Source organism: Zalophus californianus, chromosome 8 (genome assembly GCF_009762305.2).
Source record: "Zalophus californianus isolate mZalCal1 chromosome 8, mZalCal1.pri.v2, whole genome shotgun sequence".
NCBI lineage: Eukaryota > Metazoa > Chordata > Mammalia > Carnivora > Otariidae > Zalophus > Zalophus californianus.
In genome coordinates, this window is record NC_045602.1 from 105,848,697 (window position 1) to 105,871,479 (window position 22,783).

At 37.4% G+C, this 22,783-nt stretch overlaps 1 protein-coding gene across 7 annotated transcripts in view; it reads right to left on the bottom strand.

Moving 5' to 3' along the window:
- Window positions 1-22,783, bottom strand: part of PLCB1 (phospholipase C beta 1) — a 714,547-nt gene that overhangs the window by 245,174 nt on the left and 446,590 nt on the right. For all 7 annotated transcript variants that reach the window (XM_027621223.2, XM_027621225.2, XM_027621224.2 and 4 more), the window contains exon 4: window positions 479-616. In XM_027621223.2, the coding sequence (XP_027477024.1) occupies window positions 479-616 (138 nt within the window). The remainder of the gene's footprint in view (window positions 1-478; window positions 617-22,783) is intronic.

Sequence of the window (22,783 nt, forward strand, 5' to 3'; positions counted from 1 at the left end):
TTTGAAATTTTTGTTTTGGAATTGTTTTATTTCTTCTCATATTCATTGAGCAGCTACCATGTGCATGGTGGTGGGCTAGGGGCTACGCAGAGTAAAAGAAGTTAAAAGTTGTCAAGGATATCTGCTCTCAAGGAGAGGATTGGAAAGGAGATGGGGTCAGAAGTGGTTTGGGATGAGGCTAAGAGAGAATGTGTGAGGACAAGGTGTTTAGGTGAAATAAAAAATGGTTTCACTTATATTTTCTTCTGCAAAGAAATTATATCAAATGCCTTATTCCTAATGAAAAATCTCCATAATTCTTAGTAGATGCCATTATTTGGAAGCATTTGAATTACATTTCTACATGGCAGCTGACTTATTTTCAGATGTAATTTTAACACATATTAAATATGACAAAAAAATCTTTTGCAGGCATCAGTACAATGTCATAAGGATTCAGAGTGAGGTGACAAACGTCAGAAGTTTCTATCTACTGTACCTTGGCCACTTCTTCTTGGAAAGCCACGAGATTCAAATGGGAGATGTTAACCAAGTCAGGCCCATATACCACCGTTATCATGCGATGCTCCAGGCGCCCGATGTTCCCCACATCCAAAAGTTCACGTAATTTGGGGTCCTGGGTAATAAACATTGAAAAAAGTTAGTCTATACCTAGAAATTCCAACATGGTAGCATAGTTTTAAAAGCATTAGACCTAGAAAGGCTTCAGAACAAAATTGCTTTTTATTCTTACTAAAAAAACAGTATGATTGAAGTCCCAAACCCCATCATGGCCCAGAGAGGTAAAGTAACTTGCTGAAAGGTTATGGAGAGAGAATTTCTTACTCAAGTCTTATGGTCCTTATGGCATTATATGAAGTGAAATGAGTGAGACAGAGAAAGACAAATGCTGCATGTAGAATTTTAAAAAAAAGGTGAACTCAGAGAAACAAGAGAGTGGAGAGGTGGATACCAGGGGCAGGGGGTGTGGAGAAAATGAGGAGACTTTGTTCAAAGAGTACAAACTTCCAGATACAAGATGAATAAGTTCTAAGGACCTAATGTATTGCATGAGGATTAAAGTTAATAATATTGTATTATATACTGGAAAGATACTAATAGTGTAGATCTTAAACGTTCTCACTACAAAAAAGAAATGGTTATTATGTTATGTGATGGAGGTGTTGGCTAATGCTGTGGTGGCAATCATCTTGCATTATATGCATGCATCAAATCATCATGCTGTACATCTTAAACTTACAAAATGTCATATGGTAATTATACCTCAATAAACCCAGAAAAAATAAGAATTATGGTCCTCAGTCAATAGCTCTTTCTGTCATATGTCCTTTAGTAGCATATTTTTATGTGCCATAATTCTCCCTCTATTTCCTCCAATCATCCCATGAATCACATAGTGAAATACAAAATCTCATCTCTCTCCTCAATTCATGACACATTAAGATGAAGAAGGTGATTCTTGTAGAATCAAAACATGATAATGATATCTAGGGCTGAGGCAGAAACATGGCTGAGAGTCAAAGTTTGGACCTTCTCCAACATGGAGTTACGTTGTAAAGAAATAGGCTGTTAGACTGGGCAAAATGGCAGCACCTGTCATGAATATGTTCATTTCAATTCCATCCTCAGAACATACTGGGATTTGGACAGAGAGAACTTCTGCAGTCTTTTCAGAGCAAGTTCCATTCTTTGGGATACCATAAGTGAAGATCCCTTGGAGATCTAGTCCTGCTAGATTTGGGAGGTTTCCGAACCTCCCAAATTGAAAGTAAGACCTAAAAGAGGACTCATTCACCTTGGCTGACTTCATTTTCCCCTCATAGGAAATAAGAAGTCCATGCAGAAAATTAACATCAAATCAATCAGTTATCCAATCTGCAGCCAGCTTCTGAGCAAGGAATAAATTTATATTCTTATTTATTTAGCTAAATGCTGGGCCAATGGGACCTGATTATTCTGATCTCTTTTCTGAGGCTTTTATTCACAGCATCCTTACAAAGAAAAAGTGGACTTAAAAAAACAAGAAAGAAAATAAACAAAACCTTCCCAGCTAAATTCTTTTATTGCCATTATTTTACTGCCATTAATTCTTAGTTAATAAAACTTCCTCCTGTTTGGCTGTGTAAAGAGGAACACTTTCAGGTAAGTTATGAAGAGAGAAAAATCCATCTCAAAGGTGTGCCCAATATAACTAAAACTTCAACTCCACTAACAAGTTGGGAACTTATCAAGTACATCAAGCCTCCTAGAAAGATCAAATGTTATCACAAGAACATCAATTTGCATGACCTAGAAAAGGAGAGGAATAGAGGAAAAATTTCATAAAGTAAACAATAACAAAAAAGGGAAATTTTTAGCATTCTAGCGTTAATGAAAGATTAAAAGAAAAGGTTCAGGAAGAAGGGACTTTCTGTGAAGGCTAATAAAGAATGATTCTAGCTGTTCTGTGATATGTTTAATTGCATCCTGATTTTTAAAAATTTTTATTTATTTTTTAATTCAAGTATAATTAACATACAGTGTTATGTTAGTTTCATGTGTACAATACAATGATGAAACAATTCTCTACATTTCTTAGTGCTCATCACTATAATTGTACTTAACCCCCTTAACCTATATCACTCATCCCCCCACCCACCTCCCTGCTGGATACTACCAGCTTGTTCTCTGGATTTAAGAGTCTGGTTTTTTTGTCACTTTTTTTTTTTTTTTGCTTTGTTGGTTTGCATCACAGTTTTTGAACATGTTTGAGGCAAGATTAGAAAAGAAAATGATCAGTACTTTTAATATTTTTTTTGTATACTTGGAAGAGAAAGGTAATTCTCAGAAACCATCTGAAACTTATAAATCACAAGTTTTGAATCAATGATTACAGAGTCTATCTGCGATATTGTGATTTATAAGAAAAATAAATTTGGTCATTCAGATGACCAAAATATATTTTTTCGTATGTATTTGGTCTTCATCTGAAGTTCCTGGCTCACAGTCCCTAAAACCAGAACATTTTCTGTTCAGTCTGTATTACTTTACTGAGACTAAAAAAGACTTCTCATGTCTTTTAAAACCACTTTTGTGCAAATAGCAAGATCTCATTCCTTTTGATGGCTGCATAATATTCCATTGTGTATATATATACCACATCTTCTTTATCCATTCATCTGTCGATGGACATCTTGGCTCTTTTCACAGTTTGGCTATTGTGGACATTGGTGGAGTGGTAGGGGGTGGGAGGGATGGGGTGGCTGGGTGATAGACATTGGGGAGGGTATGTGGTATGGTGAGCACTGTGAATTGTGCAAGACTGTTGAATCACAGATCTGTACTTCTGAAACAAATAATGCAATATATGTTAAAAAAAAAAGAAGAAGAAGAAGATAGCAGGAGGGGAAGAATGAAGGGGGGTAAGTCGGAGGGGGAGACGAACCATGAGAGACGATGGACTCTGAAAAACAAACTGAGGGTTCTAGAGGGGAGGGGTGGGAGGATGGGTTAGCCTGGTGATGGGTATTAAAGAGGGCATGTTCTGTGTGGAGCATTGGGTGTTATGCACAAACAATGAATCATGGAGCACTACATCAAAAACAAATGATGTAATGTATGGTGATTAACATAACAATAAAAAACCACTTTTGTGCACTTATTTATAGTGATTGATTAAAGAGTGCCATCTCTCAGAACTGTATGGACTAGGGGTGGGAGTCAAGGGGTTCACTTGAGTTGTCCTTGAGCTATAGGAATGCAAGGCAAGTAGAGAGCACTTAGAGAAGGTACCAGAATAGAAAATAATTCTGGGGGTGCTTGGGTGGTTCATTTGGTTAAGCGTCTGTCTTCGGCTCAGGTCACGATCTCAGGGTCCTGGGATTGAGCCCCTCATTGGGCTCCCTGCTCAGCGGGGAGTCTGACTCTCCCTCTGCCTCTGCTCATGCCCTCCCTCTCCGTCTCTCTCAAATAAATAAATAAATAAAATATTAAAAAAAAGAAAATAATTCTGGAAAAAGACAATATTGTTAAGTATGGTCAACAGGAATTTGTGAGATGATCAATTCTTTGTGGCATCTCTGTAAAAGTTTTCTCACTAATGGCTGTTTATATATAATTTTAAAAACAATGGATTTTTATGTAATTAGAAGTGTGGAATGCAGTATTTGGAGGTAATGTCTGGGATTGGGAGGATAAGGCAGATTAGCAAAATGATGGTGCTGATGATTGAACCTGAGTAGCAGGTATCTGAGAAACCATTCTGTAAGTCACTCTTTATCTGAGACGGTTATACAATAAATAATAACAAAGAGTATTGAGCATGAACTGCAGGCACAGTAAGATTTGAGAAATATTCTTTCAATAGAAACCACAACATTTTAAAATTATGTAATTCTGGAAGTAAATAGAGAAATTGCTTAAAGTATATAATAAACAAGTTCCTTACTAATGTACTTTTTTGGTGATTGATCATACCAATTTATTTTTTAAAGATTTGACTTATTTGACAGAGAATGAGCATAAGCAGGGGGAGTGGCAGGCAGAGGGAGAGGGAGACGCAGGCTTCCCGCTGAGCAGGGAGCCCGATGCGGGACTCAATCCCAAGACTCCAGGATCATGACCTGAACCAAAGGCAGATGCTCAACCATCTGAGCCACCCAGGCGCCCCAATCATACCAATTTTTAAACTATATTTTACTGTCTTTCTTACCATTAGTCATTTTGTTTGTTTTTACAACTATACCTTTTCTTTATATTTTATTTTTTAATCAACATCAAGCTTGGGTTATGTTAGCATTCTCTTCCTTAAGAAATTACTTTTCTTTTTACCTATACTCTGAGTTTTCTCATTTTGAACTCAATATCCCAAGGTGACAGGGTGGCTTCAAACCTTTGTCTCATTATTGAGCATGTTGACATACGAAGGGTATAGTGAAAAAGATATTTGTCCTTTCAAGTACCAAAAGTTGCCCTCAGTTGTTTTCAGCAGAGGAGACCCTCAGAGAATAAGCAAAGAGGGAATTATCTGGAAGGATAAACAGCAAAGGCACCAAAGTGTTTGGAGGATTTATAGGTAGAAGTAATTTAATGGAAAAGTCTAAAAAAATGGTTGTTTCTGGGGTACATCAGTCTCAGGTCTGGAGATATGAGTGGCTGCATTTCAAAAAGAAATGAATAAAATTAAAATAGTAACAATAACAAAAGCCTACAGACAATTTGCATGAAAACCACCCTCTCCCAAAAACTTATCCTACTAAGGATTTTATGTCTGAGATTCTTTCTTTTTCTTTCTTTCTTTCTTTCTTCCTTCCTTCCTTAGAAAGAGAGGGAGGGACAGAGAGAGCGAGCACACACACACATATGCGTGAATGGGGGAGGGGCAGAGGGTGAGAGAGAATCCTAAGCAGGGCTCGATCTCAGGCCCTGAGATCATGACCTGAGCCGAAATTAAGAGTCAGATGCTCAACTGAAGGAGCCACCCAGACACCCCTGTCTGAGATTTTCTTACTGATTGAAACTTCTGACCAGTTTTCAGAGAAGTATTTACCTACTCAGGTTACTACCAGACTCAAACACATTTCTTGGTTGCTGCTATTAATATATATTCCTTGAAAAATTTTTAAGGGTTTTATTTATTTATTTGACAGAGAGAGAGAGCACAAGCAGGGGGAGCAGCAGGCAGAGGGAGAGGGAGAAGCAGGCTCCCCGCTGAGGAGAGGAGGGAGCCCGACGCGGGGCTCCATCCCAGAACCCTGGGATCATGACCTGAGCCAAAGGCAGATGCTTCACAACTGAACCACCCAGGCACCCCCCCTTGAAATTTTTATAAAGAAAACAAGCTATCTCTACAATTCTGTAAAAATGCTCAATTTTTCTATTGAAGAACGCTAAACAATATAGCTCAGAAAAAAATAAGAGGAGAGATGAACTTGGAATTTCATATTTTCACTAAGCTGTCACTCAAGGCCTGCTTTCTCCTGAGAATATCCTAGATATGTCTCCACGGTGAGAATTAACCAGACCAGCTACGAATTTTGGCAGCTATAATTTAACTGCACTGTGCAAGTTAAGTCCTAGATCACTTCCATTCCCCTAAGAGTTACAAAATAGAGACGGAATAAGCTCACTTTCTTTCAATCATCAGGATTCATGATTAAATTACTTCATGTCTGCTGCAAAGAAAGTTGCTCAAGTTAATAATTCTCATTTCCAGGTAATAGACTACTGAAGAAAGCAAAGACCACTGTATGCCTGAGACACAAGGGCTCCATTACAGCATGTATTACTGTAATTGTATCATTTAAAATGTTAGAAATTAATGGAAGGGATAAACACAAGCCAAAGGATGATTTTTCAAAGAGTTAAAAAGCCAGTTTTAACCTTTATTCCTTAATATGACTTTTAAAGAAAAGCTATTTTATTTGTATGTTTGATATCCACAAGATAAAATACCTTTTCAAGACCTGTACATTTCATTTTTGACACCAGAAAATTTTTGAGGCAGAAAATATACCTTACTCATCCCCATGCAATATAACTTTAAAGGGTTTTAGGCTCATGGGACAATTTTGTATATTAGGTTAATTTTATTCTCAGCATTTAATGCAATATTTTCAACCTGAATTATAGATATATGGATGTAACTTTAATCCATCTTTCATATAATGGGTCAGGTGTGTGAAAGTCTTTCCATTTAATACTCAGTAAAATAGTCAGAAATAAAGTGACAGATTCCCTGTTATACTTAAGTGACCTTAGAAAAGAATGACCAAACTTTTTAGATATAAAGCTACCTTTTCTTTGAAGGCAGGGCAAACCCTTTTTATGCTTTATTCAAATTTTGTTTTAAAGGAAAGATATTAACTTATATCCAGGATGGTTCTCCATCAAGCTCTTGAAATTAATATTTGCTTCTCAAAAAATAAAAAAAAAGATAGATTAACAAAATCCCTTGGTATCAATAGTTATCCCTACACTTCTCACTTTAAAAGTTCCTCTCTCCTAGATATTTGCAAATGACATGTCTGATAAAGGGTTAGTATCCAAAATATATAAAGAACTTATAAAACGAATGAATAATGCAACTGATTATTGGATCAAATGAATAATCCAAATGAATAATCCAATTAAAATGGACGGAAGATATGAATAGACATTTTTCCAAAGAAGACACACACACAGATAGCCAATGGACACATGAAAAGATGCTCAATATCACTCATCATCACAGAAATGTAAATCAAAACTACAATGATATCACCTCACACTCGTCAGAATGACTAAAATCAACAACATAAGAAACAACTGGTGTTGCCGAGGATGTGGAGAAAAGGAACACTTTTGCATTGCTGGTGGTAATGCAAACTGGTGCAGCCACTCTCGAAAACAGTATGAAGGTTCCTCAAAAAGTTAAGAGTAAAACTACCCTATGATCCACCAATTGCACTACTAGGTACAGTATAAATAAATAAATAAATAAATAATATATATATAGTATAAATATCTATCTATCTATCTATATATAGAATAAAAAAATACTAATTCAAAGGGATACATGCATCCTAATGTTTATAGCAGCATTATTTACAATAGCCAAATTATGGAAACAGCCCAAGCATCCATCAATTGATGAATGGATAAAGAAGGTGTGTTATATACCTACACAATGGAATATTACTTGGCCACAAAAAAGGATGAAATCTTGCCATTCACAATGACATGAATGGAGCTAGAGAGTATAATGCTTAGTGAAATAAGTCAGTTAGGAAAAGACAAATACCATATGATTTCAATCATACGTAGAATTTAAGAAACAAAACAAATGATCAAAAGGGGAAAAAGAGAGAGGCAAACCAAGAAGTACACTCTAAACTATAGAGAACAAACTGACGGTTACCAGAGGGGAGACGGGGAGGCAGATGGTTTAAATAAGTGATGGGGATTAAGGAGGGCACCTGGAATGATGAGCACTGGGTGGTGTATGGAACTGTTGAATCACGATATTGTACACCTGAAACTAATATTACACTGTATGTTAACTACCTGGAATTTAAATAAAAGCTTAAAAAAATAAGAGTTTTTTCCTCCTTTTAATGAATGTGATGAGGAATGCCATTCTCTTCAGGATGTAGCAGTAGCTTAGGCAGCTGACACAGCCAGCAAGCCTTTTACATAAAACACTATCCCTTTGCATGAACCACAACTCTGAAATATGGTGCTGTGAACATTCTCCTATGCAGAGAGGAAGACTTGGAGGATGTTGTTTAGGCATTTTTTTCCTCTAAGTGAAAGATGAGGGGGGCTTGAGTATTTTTCAGCTATTCCTTTAGATGGAGGGAGCAAGAGGAAAACACACTGACTATGACAAAGAAAGTGACTATGGGCAAATACTAGAAAGAAAAAAGAGAGCAGATAGAGTACTGTCCTTCAGATGTCACAGTGATATTGTCATAACAAGATCATTTATGTTTGTTTTGGAGAGAGTGGTGATGAATGTGTAAAGACAACCTCCACTCCACTCATGGGGAGCCTCAGTGTACAAATAAATCTACTGATGGAAAAAAGACAGAATTGGCTTGCCTATGCATCTCCATCGAAAATACAGTAGCTCAAAGATGCCAGGCATGAATTGATTGAGCTAAAATTAACATGCTATTCGAATCTAAAATTAAAAAAATTGTTTGAAAAAAATGTAAAGGCAACCATCCCCAAAATTATTCCCCTTCAATATGGACATATCCATGGGGCTAAAAGTTTGGTTATCCTTGGGAATGGCCACAGAGATGAGATAAAATTCGAAGAGAATGTCCAAATAGCATTCTAGTGCTTAATTAAAAATTCAACTGTTTGATGTTTTTCTCCTCTCCATAAACAAGCTCAGAGTGTGGTTTCATGTATTTTCAAAAAGCTAGAAATAAAAGAAAGAGAAAGAGGGTCCTGGAGGCATGCAGGTGCCTTTTTCCGCTACTCCCAGAAGTAGCGGAAAAAGGGAATTAAAATAAATTTCCCGGATGCCTGGGAACAAATGAGTTAGTCCCAGAATGTGGAGATGTTCAAGGAACCTTTGACAGAGCTGGACAAATGCTGTCAGTTTCAAGAAGTTGCATTATCTGAGCCGGATGCAAAACAACTGTTTGGCTAATAGGATGTTTGTCTTGAAGCTCCAGAAGCAGACGTGAGTGAACAATCTGGAGGCAAGTGGGTTAATTTGGAGGTGATAACAGGAAGGGCAATGATGGAGTGGGAAAGTGAGATGGGAGGAGAGAAAGCCAAAAACAGTGTATTAATAGGAGGTTTACCACTTTGAGCAACTGAGGCTCAATCTATCCAGGGCCATTCCAAGAGACTGTGAAGAACACACCTAAGAATGTTCCCCAAGGAACACTGATCTGTTAAATCCTATCTGTCATTGGTGGGGAGTGTCTCCTGGGGTGCAAACTCTCTTGCATTATGGCCAGAAAGCATTCTCAGGACTATATGGGAACACTGCAGGCCACCTCTGGGGGTGGGATAGCAGTGCCCTGAAAATGTCTATTACACTGTTGAAGTAGTGACTGGAAGAAATAAGAAAATTTCATCCTGATATTGATTCATCTTCATGTATTCTATGGGATCTGCTTTTGAAGGAAACTCATCGAGGCAAATAGACAAATTCCTAACTATTCAGTTCTCTATAAAAATAATAAATGTATCTCACTGAGGTTTTGATTTGGATTTCCCTGATGCCCAGTGATGTTGAGCACTTTTTCACATGTCTGTTGGCCATTTGGATGTCTTCTCTGGAAAAATGTCTGTTCATGTCTTCTGCCCATTTCTTGATTGGATCATTTGTTCTTTGGGTGTTGAGTTTAAGAAGTTCCTTATAGATTTTGGATACTAGCCCTTTAGCTGATATGTCATTTGCAAATATCTTCTCCCATTCTGTCGGTTGTCTTTTGGTTTTGTTGACTGTTTCTTTTGCTGTGCAAAAGCTTTTTATCTTGATGAGGTCCCAATAGTTCATTTTTGCCCTTGCTTCCCTTGCCTTTGGCGATGTTTCTAAGAAGAAGTTGCTGCGGCTGAGGTCGAAGAGGTTGCTGCCTGTGTTCTCCTTTAGGATTTTGATGGACTACTGTCGGAGGGTGTTATGCTGAGCGAAATAAGTCAATCAGAGAAAGACATGTATCATATGACCTCACTGATATGAGGAATTCTTAATCTCAGGAAACAAACTGAGGGTTGCTGGAGTGGTGGGGGGTGGGAGGGATGGGGTGGCTGGGTGATAGACATTGGGGAGGGTATGTGCTATGGTGAGCGCTGTGAATTGTGCAAGACTGTTGAATCACAGATCCGTACCTCTGAAACAAATAATACAATATATGGTAAAATTAAAAAAAAAGAAGAAGATAGCAGGAGGGGAAGAATGAAGGCGGGGTAAAGCGGAGGGGGAGATGAACCATGAGAGATGATGGACTCTGAAAAACAAACTGAGGGTTCTGGAGGGGAGGGGGTTGGGAGGATGTGTTAGCCTGGTGATGGGTATTAAAGAGGGCACGTTCTGCATGGAGCACTGGGTGTTATACACAAACAATGAATCATGGAACTCTACATCAAAAACTAATGATGTAATGTATGGTAATTAACATAACAATAAAAAATAAAAAAAAATGTAATGGCAATAGGTTCATCTAATTAGTAACTTAGTTATGTGTCAAGCACCACTCTCACTGTTCTATATTTCCCCCTTCATTTCATCAACAAATTAACACTGAGAGGTAGCTATTTTTTGCCCCAATTTGCAAATGAGAACTCTGAGGTTTAGGAGGGTAATTTGTCCAGTTTTATAAAATGGGGGGAAGGGGGATTTGATTCCAAGTACATCTGATTGTAAAGTGTCAGCTTTCTGTATGTCATCTCGTGTTAAAAAGTGTAGCCAACTGGATGGAGTTTATATAAAAATAGTGCAAATATTTCAAGTGGCAGAATAAACCTCAGTAAATCAGCATCCAGTCATCTCCTGTAGAGATTATTTTAGACAGTTCGTAAAAATACAAAATTACCCAAATGTGAAAAAAAAATTTTTTAAAGATTTTATTTATTTATTTGACAGAGAGAGGGAAAGAGACAGCGAGAGAGGGAATACAAGCAGGGGAGTGGGAGAGGGAGAAGCAGGCTTCCTGCCGAGCAGGGAGCCCGATGCGGGACTCGATCTCAGGATCCTGGGATCATGACTTGAGCCGAAGGCAGTCGCTTAACGACTGAGCCACCCAGGCGCCCCCACATGCGAAATTAAAATAGGAAAGAAATAGTCTGAATGATACCACTTGTCTTCCTGGGAAAGAGTGGAAGCTGAACGGCCAAGTTCATTCATCATTTGTATAATCATCCTTACTGAAAGTTAAAGTGCATGAAATACATAGAAGTTTTCTTTCTTCTTTTTTTTGAATAAAAAGTCAGTGGGAATAGTTAGCTTTTTCCTCCAAATCTAGTCAGTATTTGTCAAACTTAAAAATTCTAAAGTATAGAGAGCTTGTCACTCATGTTTCAAACTATCAGTGTTCTCTGACACATGCCCCCACCTAACCGCCAGCAAAATTCATATGCGCAGTCACTGCCACTCCAGTGCATAAAGATCCGTGTGCCCCGAGGGATCATGGTGCATGCAAAGCAGCCTGTTGGACATCATCTGTCCCTTTCTGTTTAACCCCCTCAGCTAAGATGGTGAAACACGTTTTATTTTCCTTCAACTTTCAGGGAGGGAGTTGGTGCTTCTAGGTAAGTCTCAATTTCGCTGTGCCAAAATTTTGGAAGAATAAAGAGGGTTAATTGTTAAAAGAATGCAGATACATTTACTAAGTTCTCCCTGGTCTGTGCCTCCTTTATAGGTGAGATTTTTTTTTTCTTCTGATTTTGTTGTGATGTTTGCCTCCTCACATGGTACTTGATATATGGTACCCCTTAGATGGTACCAAATGGGCTTCTGGAATCTCAGAACATAAATTAAGATCAAGCATAACGAAAAAGAAGGCCCAAAAATTCCTTAATAGGGACAAACGGAAACAATGCTCCCTTTGCAGTTTCTGGAAAACCCAAGTGTAACCTGAAGACTTTTGACACTTGGAAGGAGACAGTAGAAATTATAAACTGCCTGTTTGACTTTGAGTTTTGGTTCTGCCAATTAAAAGCAATGCGACATCTTGAGGTTTCCTTAAACTTTTTATGCCTCAGTTTATTCATCTGTGAGATGAGGATACTAGTTGTGTCCTCTTTTTTTTTTAAAGATTTTATTTTTATTTATATGAGAGAGAGAGAGAATGGGAGAGAAAGAGAGCAAGAGAAGCGGGAGGCTCAGAGGGAGCAGCAGACTCCCCGCCCCGCCCAGGGAGCCCCATGCGGGACTTGATCCCGGGACTCCAGGATCATGACCTGAGCCGAAGGCAGTCGCTTAACCAACTGAGCCATCCAGGTGCCCTAATAGTGTCCTCTTAAAAAAAGTTTGTTATGGGAATGACTAATTATATGTTAAGTGCTCAAGGCAGCACATAACTAGCTGTGACTACCTGAAAAATAAATCAGTAGCTTGAAAATGAAAGATAATACAGGGGTACCTACTGAATAATTTAATCTCTTATAGGCATTAGAACATTTTACTGTATATATTTACATATATATTTATTTACTTTATGACTTATCAAGCAAGACATATATTTGTATTTAACATTTATACATGTATGGATTGTGTATATAACAAGAACTACATTCTAAGCACATGCATTTTAATTTTTTATTTTCTTTAATTTACTCTTCCATGGGGAGTATAATTCAAAGAGCATAGAAGACAACTCATTTCCAGAACTTTTATGTATCTGGCTCCTATATTTAACTAGCTTTGACAATTAGGCAACTTGTTTTTTGCTGCTTCACATTAGTTTCCACACAATATGGGTGATAGTCCTGCCTGCTCACCTTAAAACATTATAGTGATGACCCAAATAATATCTGCAAACTGTAGTGTGCCACGTGGACAGAAAGAACTCCTATATTTTGTGGTGACTGATGTGATTAACTTAAGTGTGACATGAAAAGTAGCAGTGAAAAATTATTAGCAATATACCTTTTCCTTATTACAATTATAAAGTGCTGTAGGGTTTAAAGGAGAGAAATTTTCCTTTCAATTCGCTATAAATAACTGAAAGAGTCTGAAGTAAATGGATAATTTATCTGTAAGTGTCTGAATACAGATGTGAATATGTGTTTGCTAAAGATATATTGAAATAAAAATATTTCAAGATAAAATATTTGAGATTGATCTCCTTATTTTATTTACATCTCTTTTCCTTTCCATGACTCTAGATAAACGAATTAACTATATTCCATAATGCACAAAGATCAATAGTGTAATTATTCCTTCAGAAACAAAGGGATATAAAGCTCTTTACAATTCAAAGTCTGCAGGAGGTCTCATGTCTACTTTATAAGAAATAACTAGTAGCATCTAAAAAGCCCCATTTTAAATATGCCTTTTTATGTCTGAGCTTCTCTTTGGAAGTAAGAAAATGTCTTCTAAAATTCTTTACTATCCATCCATCAAAATAATCCAACATTATACAGGAAGACCAAAATTGTCCTAAGACCTCAATTTTCCATGAGAAAAAATTACCTTGAGAGTTACACAAATGTGGTCTATTTTGTTAAAATTAGGCAGGCTAATTAGATCTCCATGCCATTAACACCATCACAGATCTTTTGTCAGTGTAACTCTAAACAGGAATGAAAAGGGAATTCAATGAGTTCAAAGCGCTCTTAATTTTATAAAAACTGTGCAAAAATGCATAAGTATTCCCAGGACATCATTAGCCATTTCTTTGCATTTTCACTTGTCAACCTACACTAATTTTTAGGCAATTGTTTTTATCATTGCTCTCAAATATCACTTACCATCTTTTCACCTGTTTCCCCCCTTCTCACTCTTCTCAGCCATCTTTTCTCTCCCCTACCAAAGTTTTCCCTAGGGGATTTTGTAAATCCTTTGGAACCTGGCAAATCAAATGTTTTTATATCATCTTACGAAGACAACATTTAATGCATGGAGTGTTTCAGGTTGAATTGTAACATCTCCCAGTTTCCTATCACGAGAACTCAAATCATGTTATTATCAAGGACTAACACAAATTATTCCACTTCTTGAGTTCTTTAATTCTTTCAAATATTTGCTTTATGATCAAAACAAACACGGTCTTAGGTACTCAAGAAACAGAACAGTATATGAAGTGGGAGTAAGAGGATTTTATACACTTTTCCTTTTTTCTTTTTAGTGACTCCCACTCAATACTTTTCTTGTGAAATACAGCTTAGAAGATATTGGAAGATTGGTTCACAGTTCCATTTCTACCTAGAGAATCTCTAACTTTGTAATTTCAACAATTAAGTACCCAAAAAATGGACTGCATTGAACCCTGAATAGGGTGCATCTCATGGTTTGCTGGTACACATTTAAGGTTTTCAACAGAAAAAAAAAATCAACAAAAACCAAAACCACAAAGAAACAAATTAACAAGAACAAAAACCCCCATAGCCCTGAACTGTAGCATTTACTGATTTTCATGGTGTAAATACTCCCACAGTAGCCAACTTCAAGCTACTCAAATGACATCACTAAATTGGGAAGTAAAAAGAGATGTGCTGTAGCAGGCTATCATATAGCATTTCACTCTATAGATACAAGAGGTATAAATAGCCTCGAGATCACAGATAGTGGTAAAATACAACAACGTAACTAGAAAGTGAGGAGTTCTGAATACTTATTGCCTTTGTTTCAAAATTTTAGTTGTAAATTCATATTATTTGATTTATAATAATGGCTGTGTTCAAAAATCATTACCATAATTGCCAAAAATTTAGCAATTGATTATCATGAGCTGGTAGGAGCTGGCTCCAGCACATCACTGGTTGTGTCCAGAGGTGATCTGTAAAAGTTAAGACTTAGAAGAGAGGGGCGCCTGGGTGGCTCAGTCAGTTAAGCATCTGCCTTCGGCTCAGGTCCTGGGATCGAGTCTTGGGTCGGGCTCCCTGCTCAGTGGGGAATCTGCTTTTCCCTTTCTCCCTGTCCCTGCTCCTGTTCTCTCTCTCTCTTTCCCTCTCTTTCTCACTCTCTCTCATGTGTGCACTCTGTCTCTCTCTAATAAGTAAATAAAAGATTAAAAAAAAAAAAAACCTTAGAAGAGAGACTGGTATACTACTGGGAAAAAGGAAAAGGTGTCAATTTGAACAGCATGGCCCCAAATCTCTATAGGCATCAATTTTTCCATTTTAGGTACCTTCGGTTTTTCTTCATCCTGGCAGAAACTTGCTTCCCAATTGCTATTATTGTCACAGATCTCTCTCCTCAGGCCTGATCTGAGATGTGGAAGAGGTCCCCACTCTAGGCATTCCAAGAATTGGGAAGATCTCAGCTTCCTGGCCTTTGTAACAATAGGGTGGGGTCCTGGACTATCACCTTTAAATACAAGATAGTCCAACACAAAGGGAAGTGTAATAAGGGCATTTCACTCCAAAGTATAATGGCTTGCATGGCTTTCTCCTCATTAGAGGATCTGTTTCTCTAGGGTCACTCTGCTAGTGACTAATGTTCGTCCGGAGGCTCTTTCGTGGAAAACCGTTCAGAGTTTTCCCAGTGTTTGTGGGCATCTGCCTCATGCTCTTTATTTATCCAGTGAACAAGTGTTTATTAAGCATCTACTATTTACCCGGCATTGTGATGATGGGTGAAGCTACATCGATAAACAAAACAGATACTATAAACCCACATGGTGCCTACAATCGGGTGAGGAAACAAAGCATTAATCATAGAGTCTGTAAATAAATGTTAAGAGAGCTTAGTAGGAGAACCTAATATAATTAATGGATTAAGGGGGGCGTCCCTAAAAAAGTATTACATGAACTGAAATGTGAAAAATGGGGAAGAGTCTTAATCACGGGAAGGGGGGGTAAGAAGCACTTCAGACAGAGAAATAGCACATTCAAATACCCTGTGGTAGGAGAAAGCAGCAAAGTGCAAAGCGGGTAAGAGAGCCTGGGGCCAATGAACCTGAGAGATAGAGAGGGGACCAGACTATACTAGGAAATATGGTCTGTCCTTGTTAAGGAGTTCTAAACCCTTGAGCAAGAGGGAGGAATGGTTTAAAGCAGGGGAAGGATAGGATGGAATTTCTGAGAATGTGGAGAAAGATTCGCAGGGAGGCACCTGCAGCATTTCCGGAGGGAAGGGCTGGTAGCATAGTGGTGCAGCTAGACAGAGTTGAAAAGGTAAAGTCAGCTTGAAGTGTTACTGGACCGTGTATTGGGCATGAAGAGATGGAGGTATCAGCAATAACTCCCAGATTCTGAACAACCGAGGTGATGCTGTAGTCAGGAGAGATGGGGATGCCTGAAGGAGGGACAGGTTTAGGAGGAGTACATGAAATGATGATGAGTTTGGTTTTTAATCCACTAAATCTGAGGTGTCTTTGAGACTATTCCTACTTGTTGGTCATAAATCTGATTGCAAAGGTCTTATCTACCTGGGAGTGGCTACAGAAAACAAAGCCTCTGATTTCAGTTTTATTCTGGATAGGATGCTAAAATACAGCGAAAACCACCTGCAGAGCAAGATGTCGAGTAGATTTGTTACACTTTCTCCTCTTCCATGAATTTCAGGTCATTGTTCTTTAATTCCTCACATATCTTTTCTTTTATTTCCATGTTAAAGTCATTTTATATTTATCAAAGTGTAGCCAAAGGAAGCCAAATGAAGTATGTACATTTAAAGAACAGCGGGACTTTGAAGGGACTTAACGAGAAGTGACACATTTTGGATAAGTTTCCACAGAAGACGGATATTAACACCGATTTCTGTGTATTGTTATCAGGAGTGGAAGGGGGCACTTGGGTTATAAAGGCACTTTACTAAAAGCATTGATTTCTAAGTACTCACTTTTATGAGGGTGGTTTTGAATAGTGATTTAGAAAAAAAATGCATCATCTAATTGTGATCTATGAGAGGTTTCTCTACATATAACAAAAGAACTATGAATCACTGCTTTCCTTGTGAATTTAACTTCCCCAAATCCAAGTGATTTGCAAAATTCTCAAATATTTTAGTAACATTTTCAGGCCAACATGTAAAATGAAAATCACTTAAGCACACAGAATGGAATAAATAGTATAGGCAGCTTTTCAAAGTGATGTTTGCGAGGAATTTTAAAGAATAAGGTACAATGCCTATGGTATAATATTAGCTGTAAAAGCAACACTGAATCCTTGTACATGTGGTGTTAATTCTGTGAAACTGTAAGTGTAGAGAGCAAAGACTTCAAAGAAATAAAACTAGCAGTGCTTGTTCCTATGTAGTGGAATGATAGGTGATTGTTTTTCATATAAAAGAAACTTCTGAATATGAAGATACTACATACTTTTAAAAAATTCAAGTAATTTAGAAAAGTATAATGAAATGAAATTAACCCTGAATTCCACCAGCCAGAAGCAACCACTGAAAACACATTGGAGACCGTTTTTCCAGACTGGCATTGTCTAATAGAACTTTCTATGGTAATGGAACTGTTCAGTCTCTGTGCTGTTCAGTATGATAGCCATTAGCCACATGCATCTACTGAATATTTGAAATGTGGCTAGTGCAGCTGAGGAACTGAATTTTTCATCTACTAAATTTAAATTTAAATAGCTATATGAGGTCAGTGGTGAGTTAAGTTCTAAACGTTTCTAGTGTTTAGATCGTATAGTTCTAACCATGTCTCTATACCCACACACACAATTTTATTTATAAATGGGCTCAAACCATGTATTTATTTGTAACTTGCACATTTATCAATAGTTTGACAAAATGTTTATAAACACAGGCACACATTCCTCTTTTAATTGATTCTACAGTATTCCATTGTAGGAATTTATTTAACACATCATTATAGATTTAATACACCTCTCATCATTGCACAGATATTACTATTATAAGCAATGCTTCAATAAACATCTTTGTGAGGGTATTATCACGTACCTTCATGTACTTGACATGATGATCTACTTCGGATAAATTCCTAGGTTTGGGATTGCCGGGTTAAAGGTAACACGTGGTACATATGGCCAGATACTCACTAAAGAGGCTTTGCTAGTTTATAGCCCCACAAATAGCATATAAGAGCACAAACATGAGTTATTGACAATTTTTCATCTTGGGCAGACTATTAAAAGTAATATTTTATTATTTTTATTTGTGTTTTAAAAATTACTAGTGGTGGTAAGCATCTCTTCTTGTTTGTTGGCATTCACATGTCTTTTATAGTATAAACTATTTGTTCATCCCCCTATTCTATTAGGATATTTCTCTTCTGCTCATTGATTTATAAAAACACTTTGTTTTTATTGATGCTTTGCCTAGTAAATATCTTGTAATATTTTCTCCAAATGTATCCCATGCCTTAATGTTTGTCATGATGTTATTTCCCCCCCCTCAGGAAATTTAAAATTTTTTGATATTCAAATCTATCAATATTTTAAATTATTTTTTCTGATTTATTGTCATGTATAAAAGTGTCTTCCTTATCCTGACATTAGAAAAATGTATTTATACCTTTTTTATAAGAATATATTTTGTCTTCATCCTTTATGTACTTTTGCAAATGGTTATAAAGACCATGCACTCTTAATACACTGTTATAATATTGAGATAAATATAAAAAAGTACTTTAAAAAATAATGGGAATGCTAATAGTTTCTTTACAGTCTATAGATGAGGATTTACAAATGCTCGACGTCATGAGAGAATCTTCTATTGACTGAAGGTTACATACCAGCACAGAAAGGAGACAGCCACTAGCCCGTGTTCTGAATTTCCCTTGTGAGATTATTACAATACTCAGAGGTATGCTTAATGGGCACAGCTAATGTCCCTGAAGTCAGTATCCAAACGTGCATTGTAATTTATTACTCTTGGAAGACCTTGAATTGGCTCTGCAATAGCCATATTCTAACACCTGAATAAAAATACCATAATTAATGGTGGTCATTGATATCACTTTACACGATTGCTGCTTTGGCTATGTGCATGGCACACAGCTCTATAATGCGTAGGAAAGTTACAAATTCAGCATAGTGTTGGACAGTACTGGACACTCCTTGAAGAGCCTTTAAATGTCTTCTTTTTACTTTATTTGTTTTAAAGATTTTATTTATTTATTTGAGAGAGAGAGCACAAGCAGGGGAGCAGCAGAGGGAGAGGGAGAAGCAGGCTCCCCACTGAGCAGGGAGCCAGATGCAGGGCTCGATCTCAGGACCCTGGGATCAGGACGTGAGCTGAAGGCAGATGCTTAACCAACTGAGCCACCCAGGTGCCCCTTTTCTTTTTTTCTTTTAGAGACATAAAGAGATGCACATTTAGACATTTAATATTTGCAGCAGAGCCAACATTCACAGTTCCAAGCTCTATTGATTTATGGTTAAAAAGAAAGCAACAAGAATGGCCTTGTCCCCATGGATTTCACATCTAGACCCATTCCTACTTGACATGTATGTTAAGCCATATCCTGACACACTTAAATGTGATCATCCATTTAGGACCCAAAATTCTTCCTGGAAAGTCATTACAGACAGTAACATTTTCTAGACTGTCTCAGAAAATGCCCTTCATACAGAAGGGAAGTGTGGTGTTTTATTAATTAGGTTGGTTGTTTTGTTTTTGTGTAATCAAGCTCTGTTGGGGAAGGAGCTTAAAGTCCCTTAGGGCATAGTAGAGGCTGTGGGGAGCCAAATAAACTGGAACATGTGGCTTAGTCAGTAACTGGGGCAGAAGGGTCTGTGGTAACCTACAGATCTGTGGAGTTTAGAGGGTCCATGATAACCCAGTGCACCGAAGGAACACAGGACATACAGTGCCTCACGGATGTTTAAACTAGAGGGTAATGGGGCCTCCTGGTGAAGCCTCTGGAATTCCACTAGGTTATGGTAGAGAAGAGGCTGTTAGACAAATAAGGCCATGAGAGATGGACATGCGACAGGGCACTGACCCAAAAAGGGACAACCAGCTCTCATTTATAGACCGCTCTTTCCTTGCTTGTCTATCCAATGAATGGCAAAGATGACATCTTAAGGGCTGCCTTCTTCAAAACTGCCTTTTGGATCTTTCTATCATATAGTCCCAGGAAAACTCTGAATGTTTCCTTAAGGGAACTTTAGTACAAGAATCAATTCACCTGGGGCACCTGGGTGGCTCAGTCGTTAAGTGTCTGCCTTCGGCTGAGGTCATGATCCCAGGGTCCTGGGATCGAGCCCCACATGGGGCTCTCTGCTCAGCGGGGAGTCTGCTTCTCCCTCTCCCACTCCCCCTGCTTGTGTTCCCTCTCTCACTGTGTCTCTCTCTGTCAAATAAATAAAATCTAAAAAAAAAAAAGAAAAAGAATCGATTCACCTATACATAAATGAATATTCCAGAAACTTTCTAAATACCATAAAAATACTTCTTTCATTTGTATCTTTCTTTTTCATTCATTCATCAAACTTTACGCTTTTATTTCCATTCTCTATGCTAGGGTGATGTCTATAAATGAGGCATAATCTTTGCCCTCAAAGTTCGAAGGATCTGTTAGAGGAGAAACATACATACAGCATTTGAGTATAATGGGATAAGTGTCTTGGGAGCACTGAATAAGGCCACCAAGTTGTGGTTAGGCAATTAAAAAGGGTGAGCTATACAGCTGGTTGGTTTCTCAATAGAGGACACTTTGAGATGGCGGTACCTTTTAAGAGTTTGCAAACACAAGAATAGTGCAAAGGAAACGTCCCCAAAATACCATTAGGAACATTAGGACAGTTGACCAAAGAGTCCTTAAATACTGCCTGCGTGCTCAGTCAATACAACTTAATCAACTGCATTTGGCCTATAAAATTTCTTCTAGTCCATGTTACTAGCCCTCTTGAAGAAGTTGTTTCTACAAGCTCTGGAAGTAAAACACATATGAAAATCATATTTTCTGGGATTAAGGAATTCATAATTTTTTTATTATGAAAATAAAGTCTTAATTGAGTCTCTTAACATTTTAAGTCAGCACAGGCTGACAACTAGGTCACTTAATGTGAAAGAAATTGACTACAATGGAAACCTTTCTTGGTGATCTCTTTGTTAAAGACACTGATGTGTTTTTAACTTTAATCTTATGTATTTTTAACATTAAGCCTTAACCTTATCAAATCCAAAGTATTTTCCTGTATTTTATAACTAAATCAAGAAAACAGACCGCAACGGGCCAGTTTTTTAGCATATGTCTTTTCTTCACCTTGAAAACACATGGGCTTTTATTTTTAAATAAATTTTTACATTCACATAGAGCTTGTCACATATACTTATATGGGTGCCAACCTCTATCCCACGTCTGCATTTCATTCTTACCCTATATAAATTGAAATAAATTAAACAAAAGTAGAAATTTAATTGAAAAATTGCTTAGTAATATGCAACCTCGATTTGTGTTTCTAGAAAGCCTGAAAAAAAATTATGGCACATTTCCCAGATGCTTATAGTTTAACATTTATTTAATTTTTTTCCTTTTTTTAAAAAAGGATTTTATTTATTTATTTGAGAGAGAGAGCGAGAGAGAGAGAGAGAGAGAGAGAGACCATGAGTGGGGAGGGGGGAGTAAGGAGAGGGAGAAGCAAGCTCCCCAACGAGCAGGGAGCCGGATGTGGGACTCGATCCCGGGACCCCAGGATCATGACCTGACATGTGCAACAAAAGAAAAAATAGATAAATCAAGTTTCATCAAAATTTTACAAAAACTTTGTGCTTTAAAGGACACTATCAAGAAAGTAAAAAGACAGCCAACAGAATGGGAGAAAACATTTGCAAATTCTATCTATTAAGGGACTAATTAGATATGCTGCTGATGGGAATGTAAAATGGCACAACCACTTTGGAAAAATTTTCAGTTCCTTAAGTTGTTAAACATGGAATCACCATAAGGCTTAGCATTTCCACTCCTAGTTATATGCCCAAGAGAAATGGAAAGATATCCAAACAAAAACTTATAAGTGGAAGTTCAGAAGATTATCATTCAAAACAGCCAAAAAGTAGAAACAAGCCAAATGTCCCCCAACTGGAGAATGTATAAACAAAACATTACAGTGTTCCCCTTTATTTGCAGGGGTGTGTTCTAAGACATGTGTTCCAAGTGGACCCCTGAAACCGTGGATAGTACCGAATGTTATATATACGATGTTTTTTCCTATACACACATATCTATGATAAAGTTTAATTTATAAATCAAGCACAGTAAGAAATAAATAGTGATAACTAATAATAAAATAGAATAATTATAACAATATGCTGCAATAAAAGTTATGTGAATGTGGCCTTTCTCTCTCTCAAGATATCTTACTGTAATTCCTTACCTATCTTCTTGTGATGTGAGATAATAAAATGCCTACGTGATGAGATAAAGTGAGGTGAATGACATAGGCATTGTGACATAGTGTAAGGCTACTACCGACCTATCTGTAGATCAGAAGGAGGATCATCTGCCTCTGGACCATGGTTAACTCAGGGTAATTAAAACCCTGGAAACCATAGACAAGGTTTATGCACATCTCTACAATGGGTTACTACATAGTAATGAAAACAATTAAGTAATCTTACATGCTATAGCATAAATGAATTTGCAAATGCTATACTAAGTGAAAGAAGCCAGTGACTAAATACCACACATTGCATGATTCCACATACATGAAATGTCTAGAATAGTTAAATCTGTAGTGACGAAAAGTAGATGAATGGTTACCGGAGTCT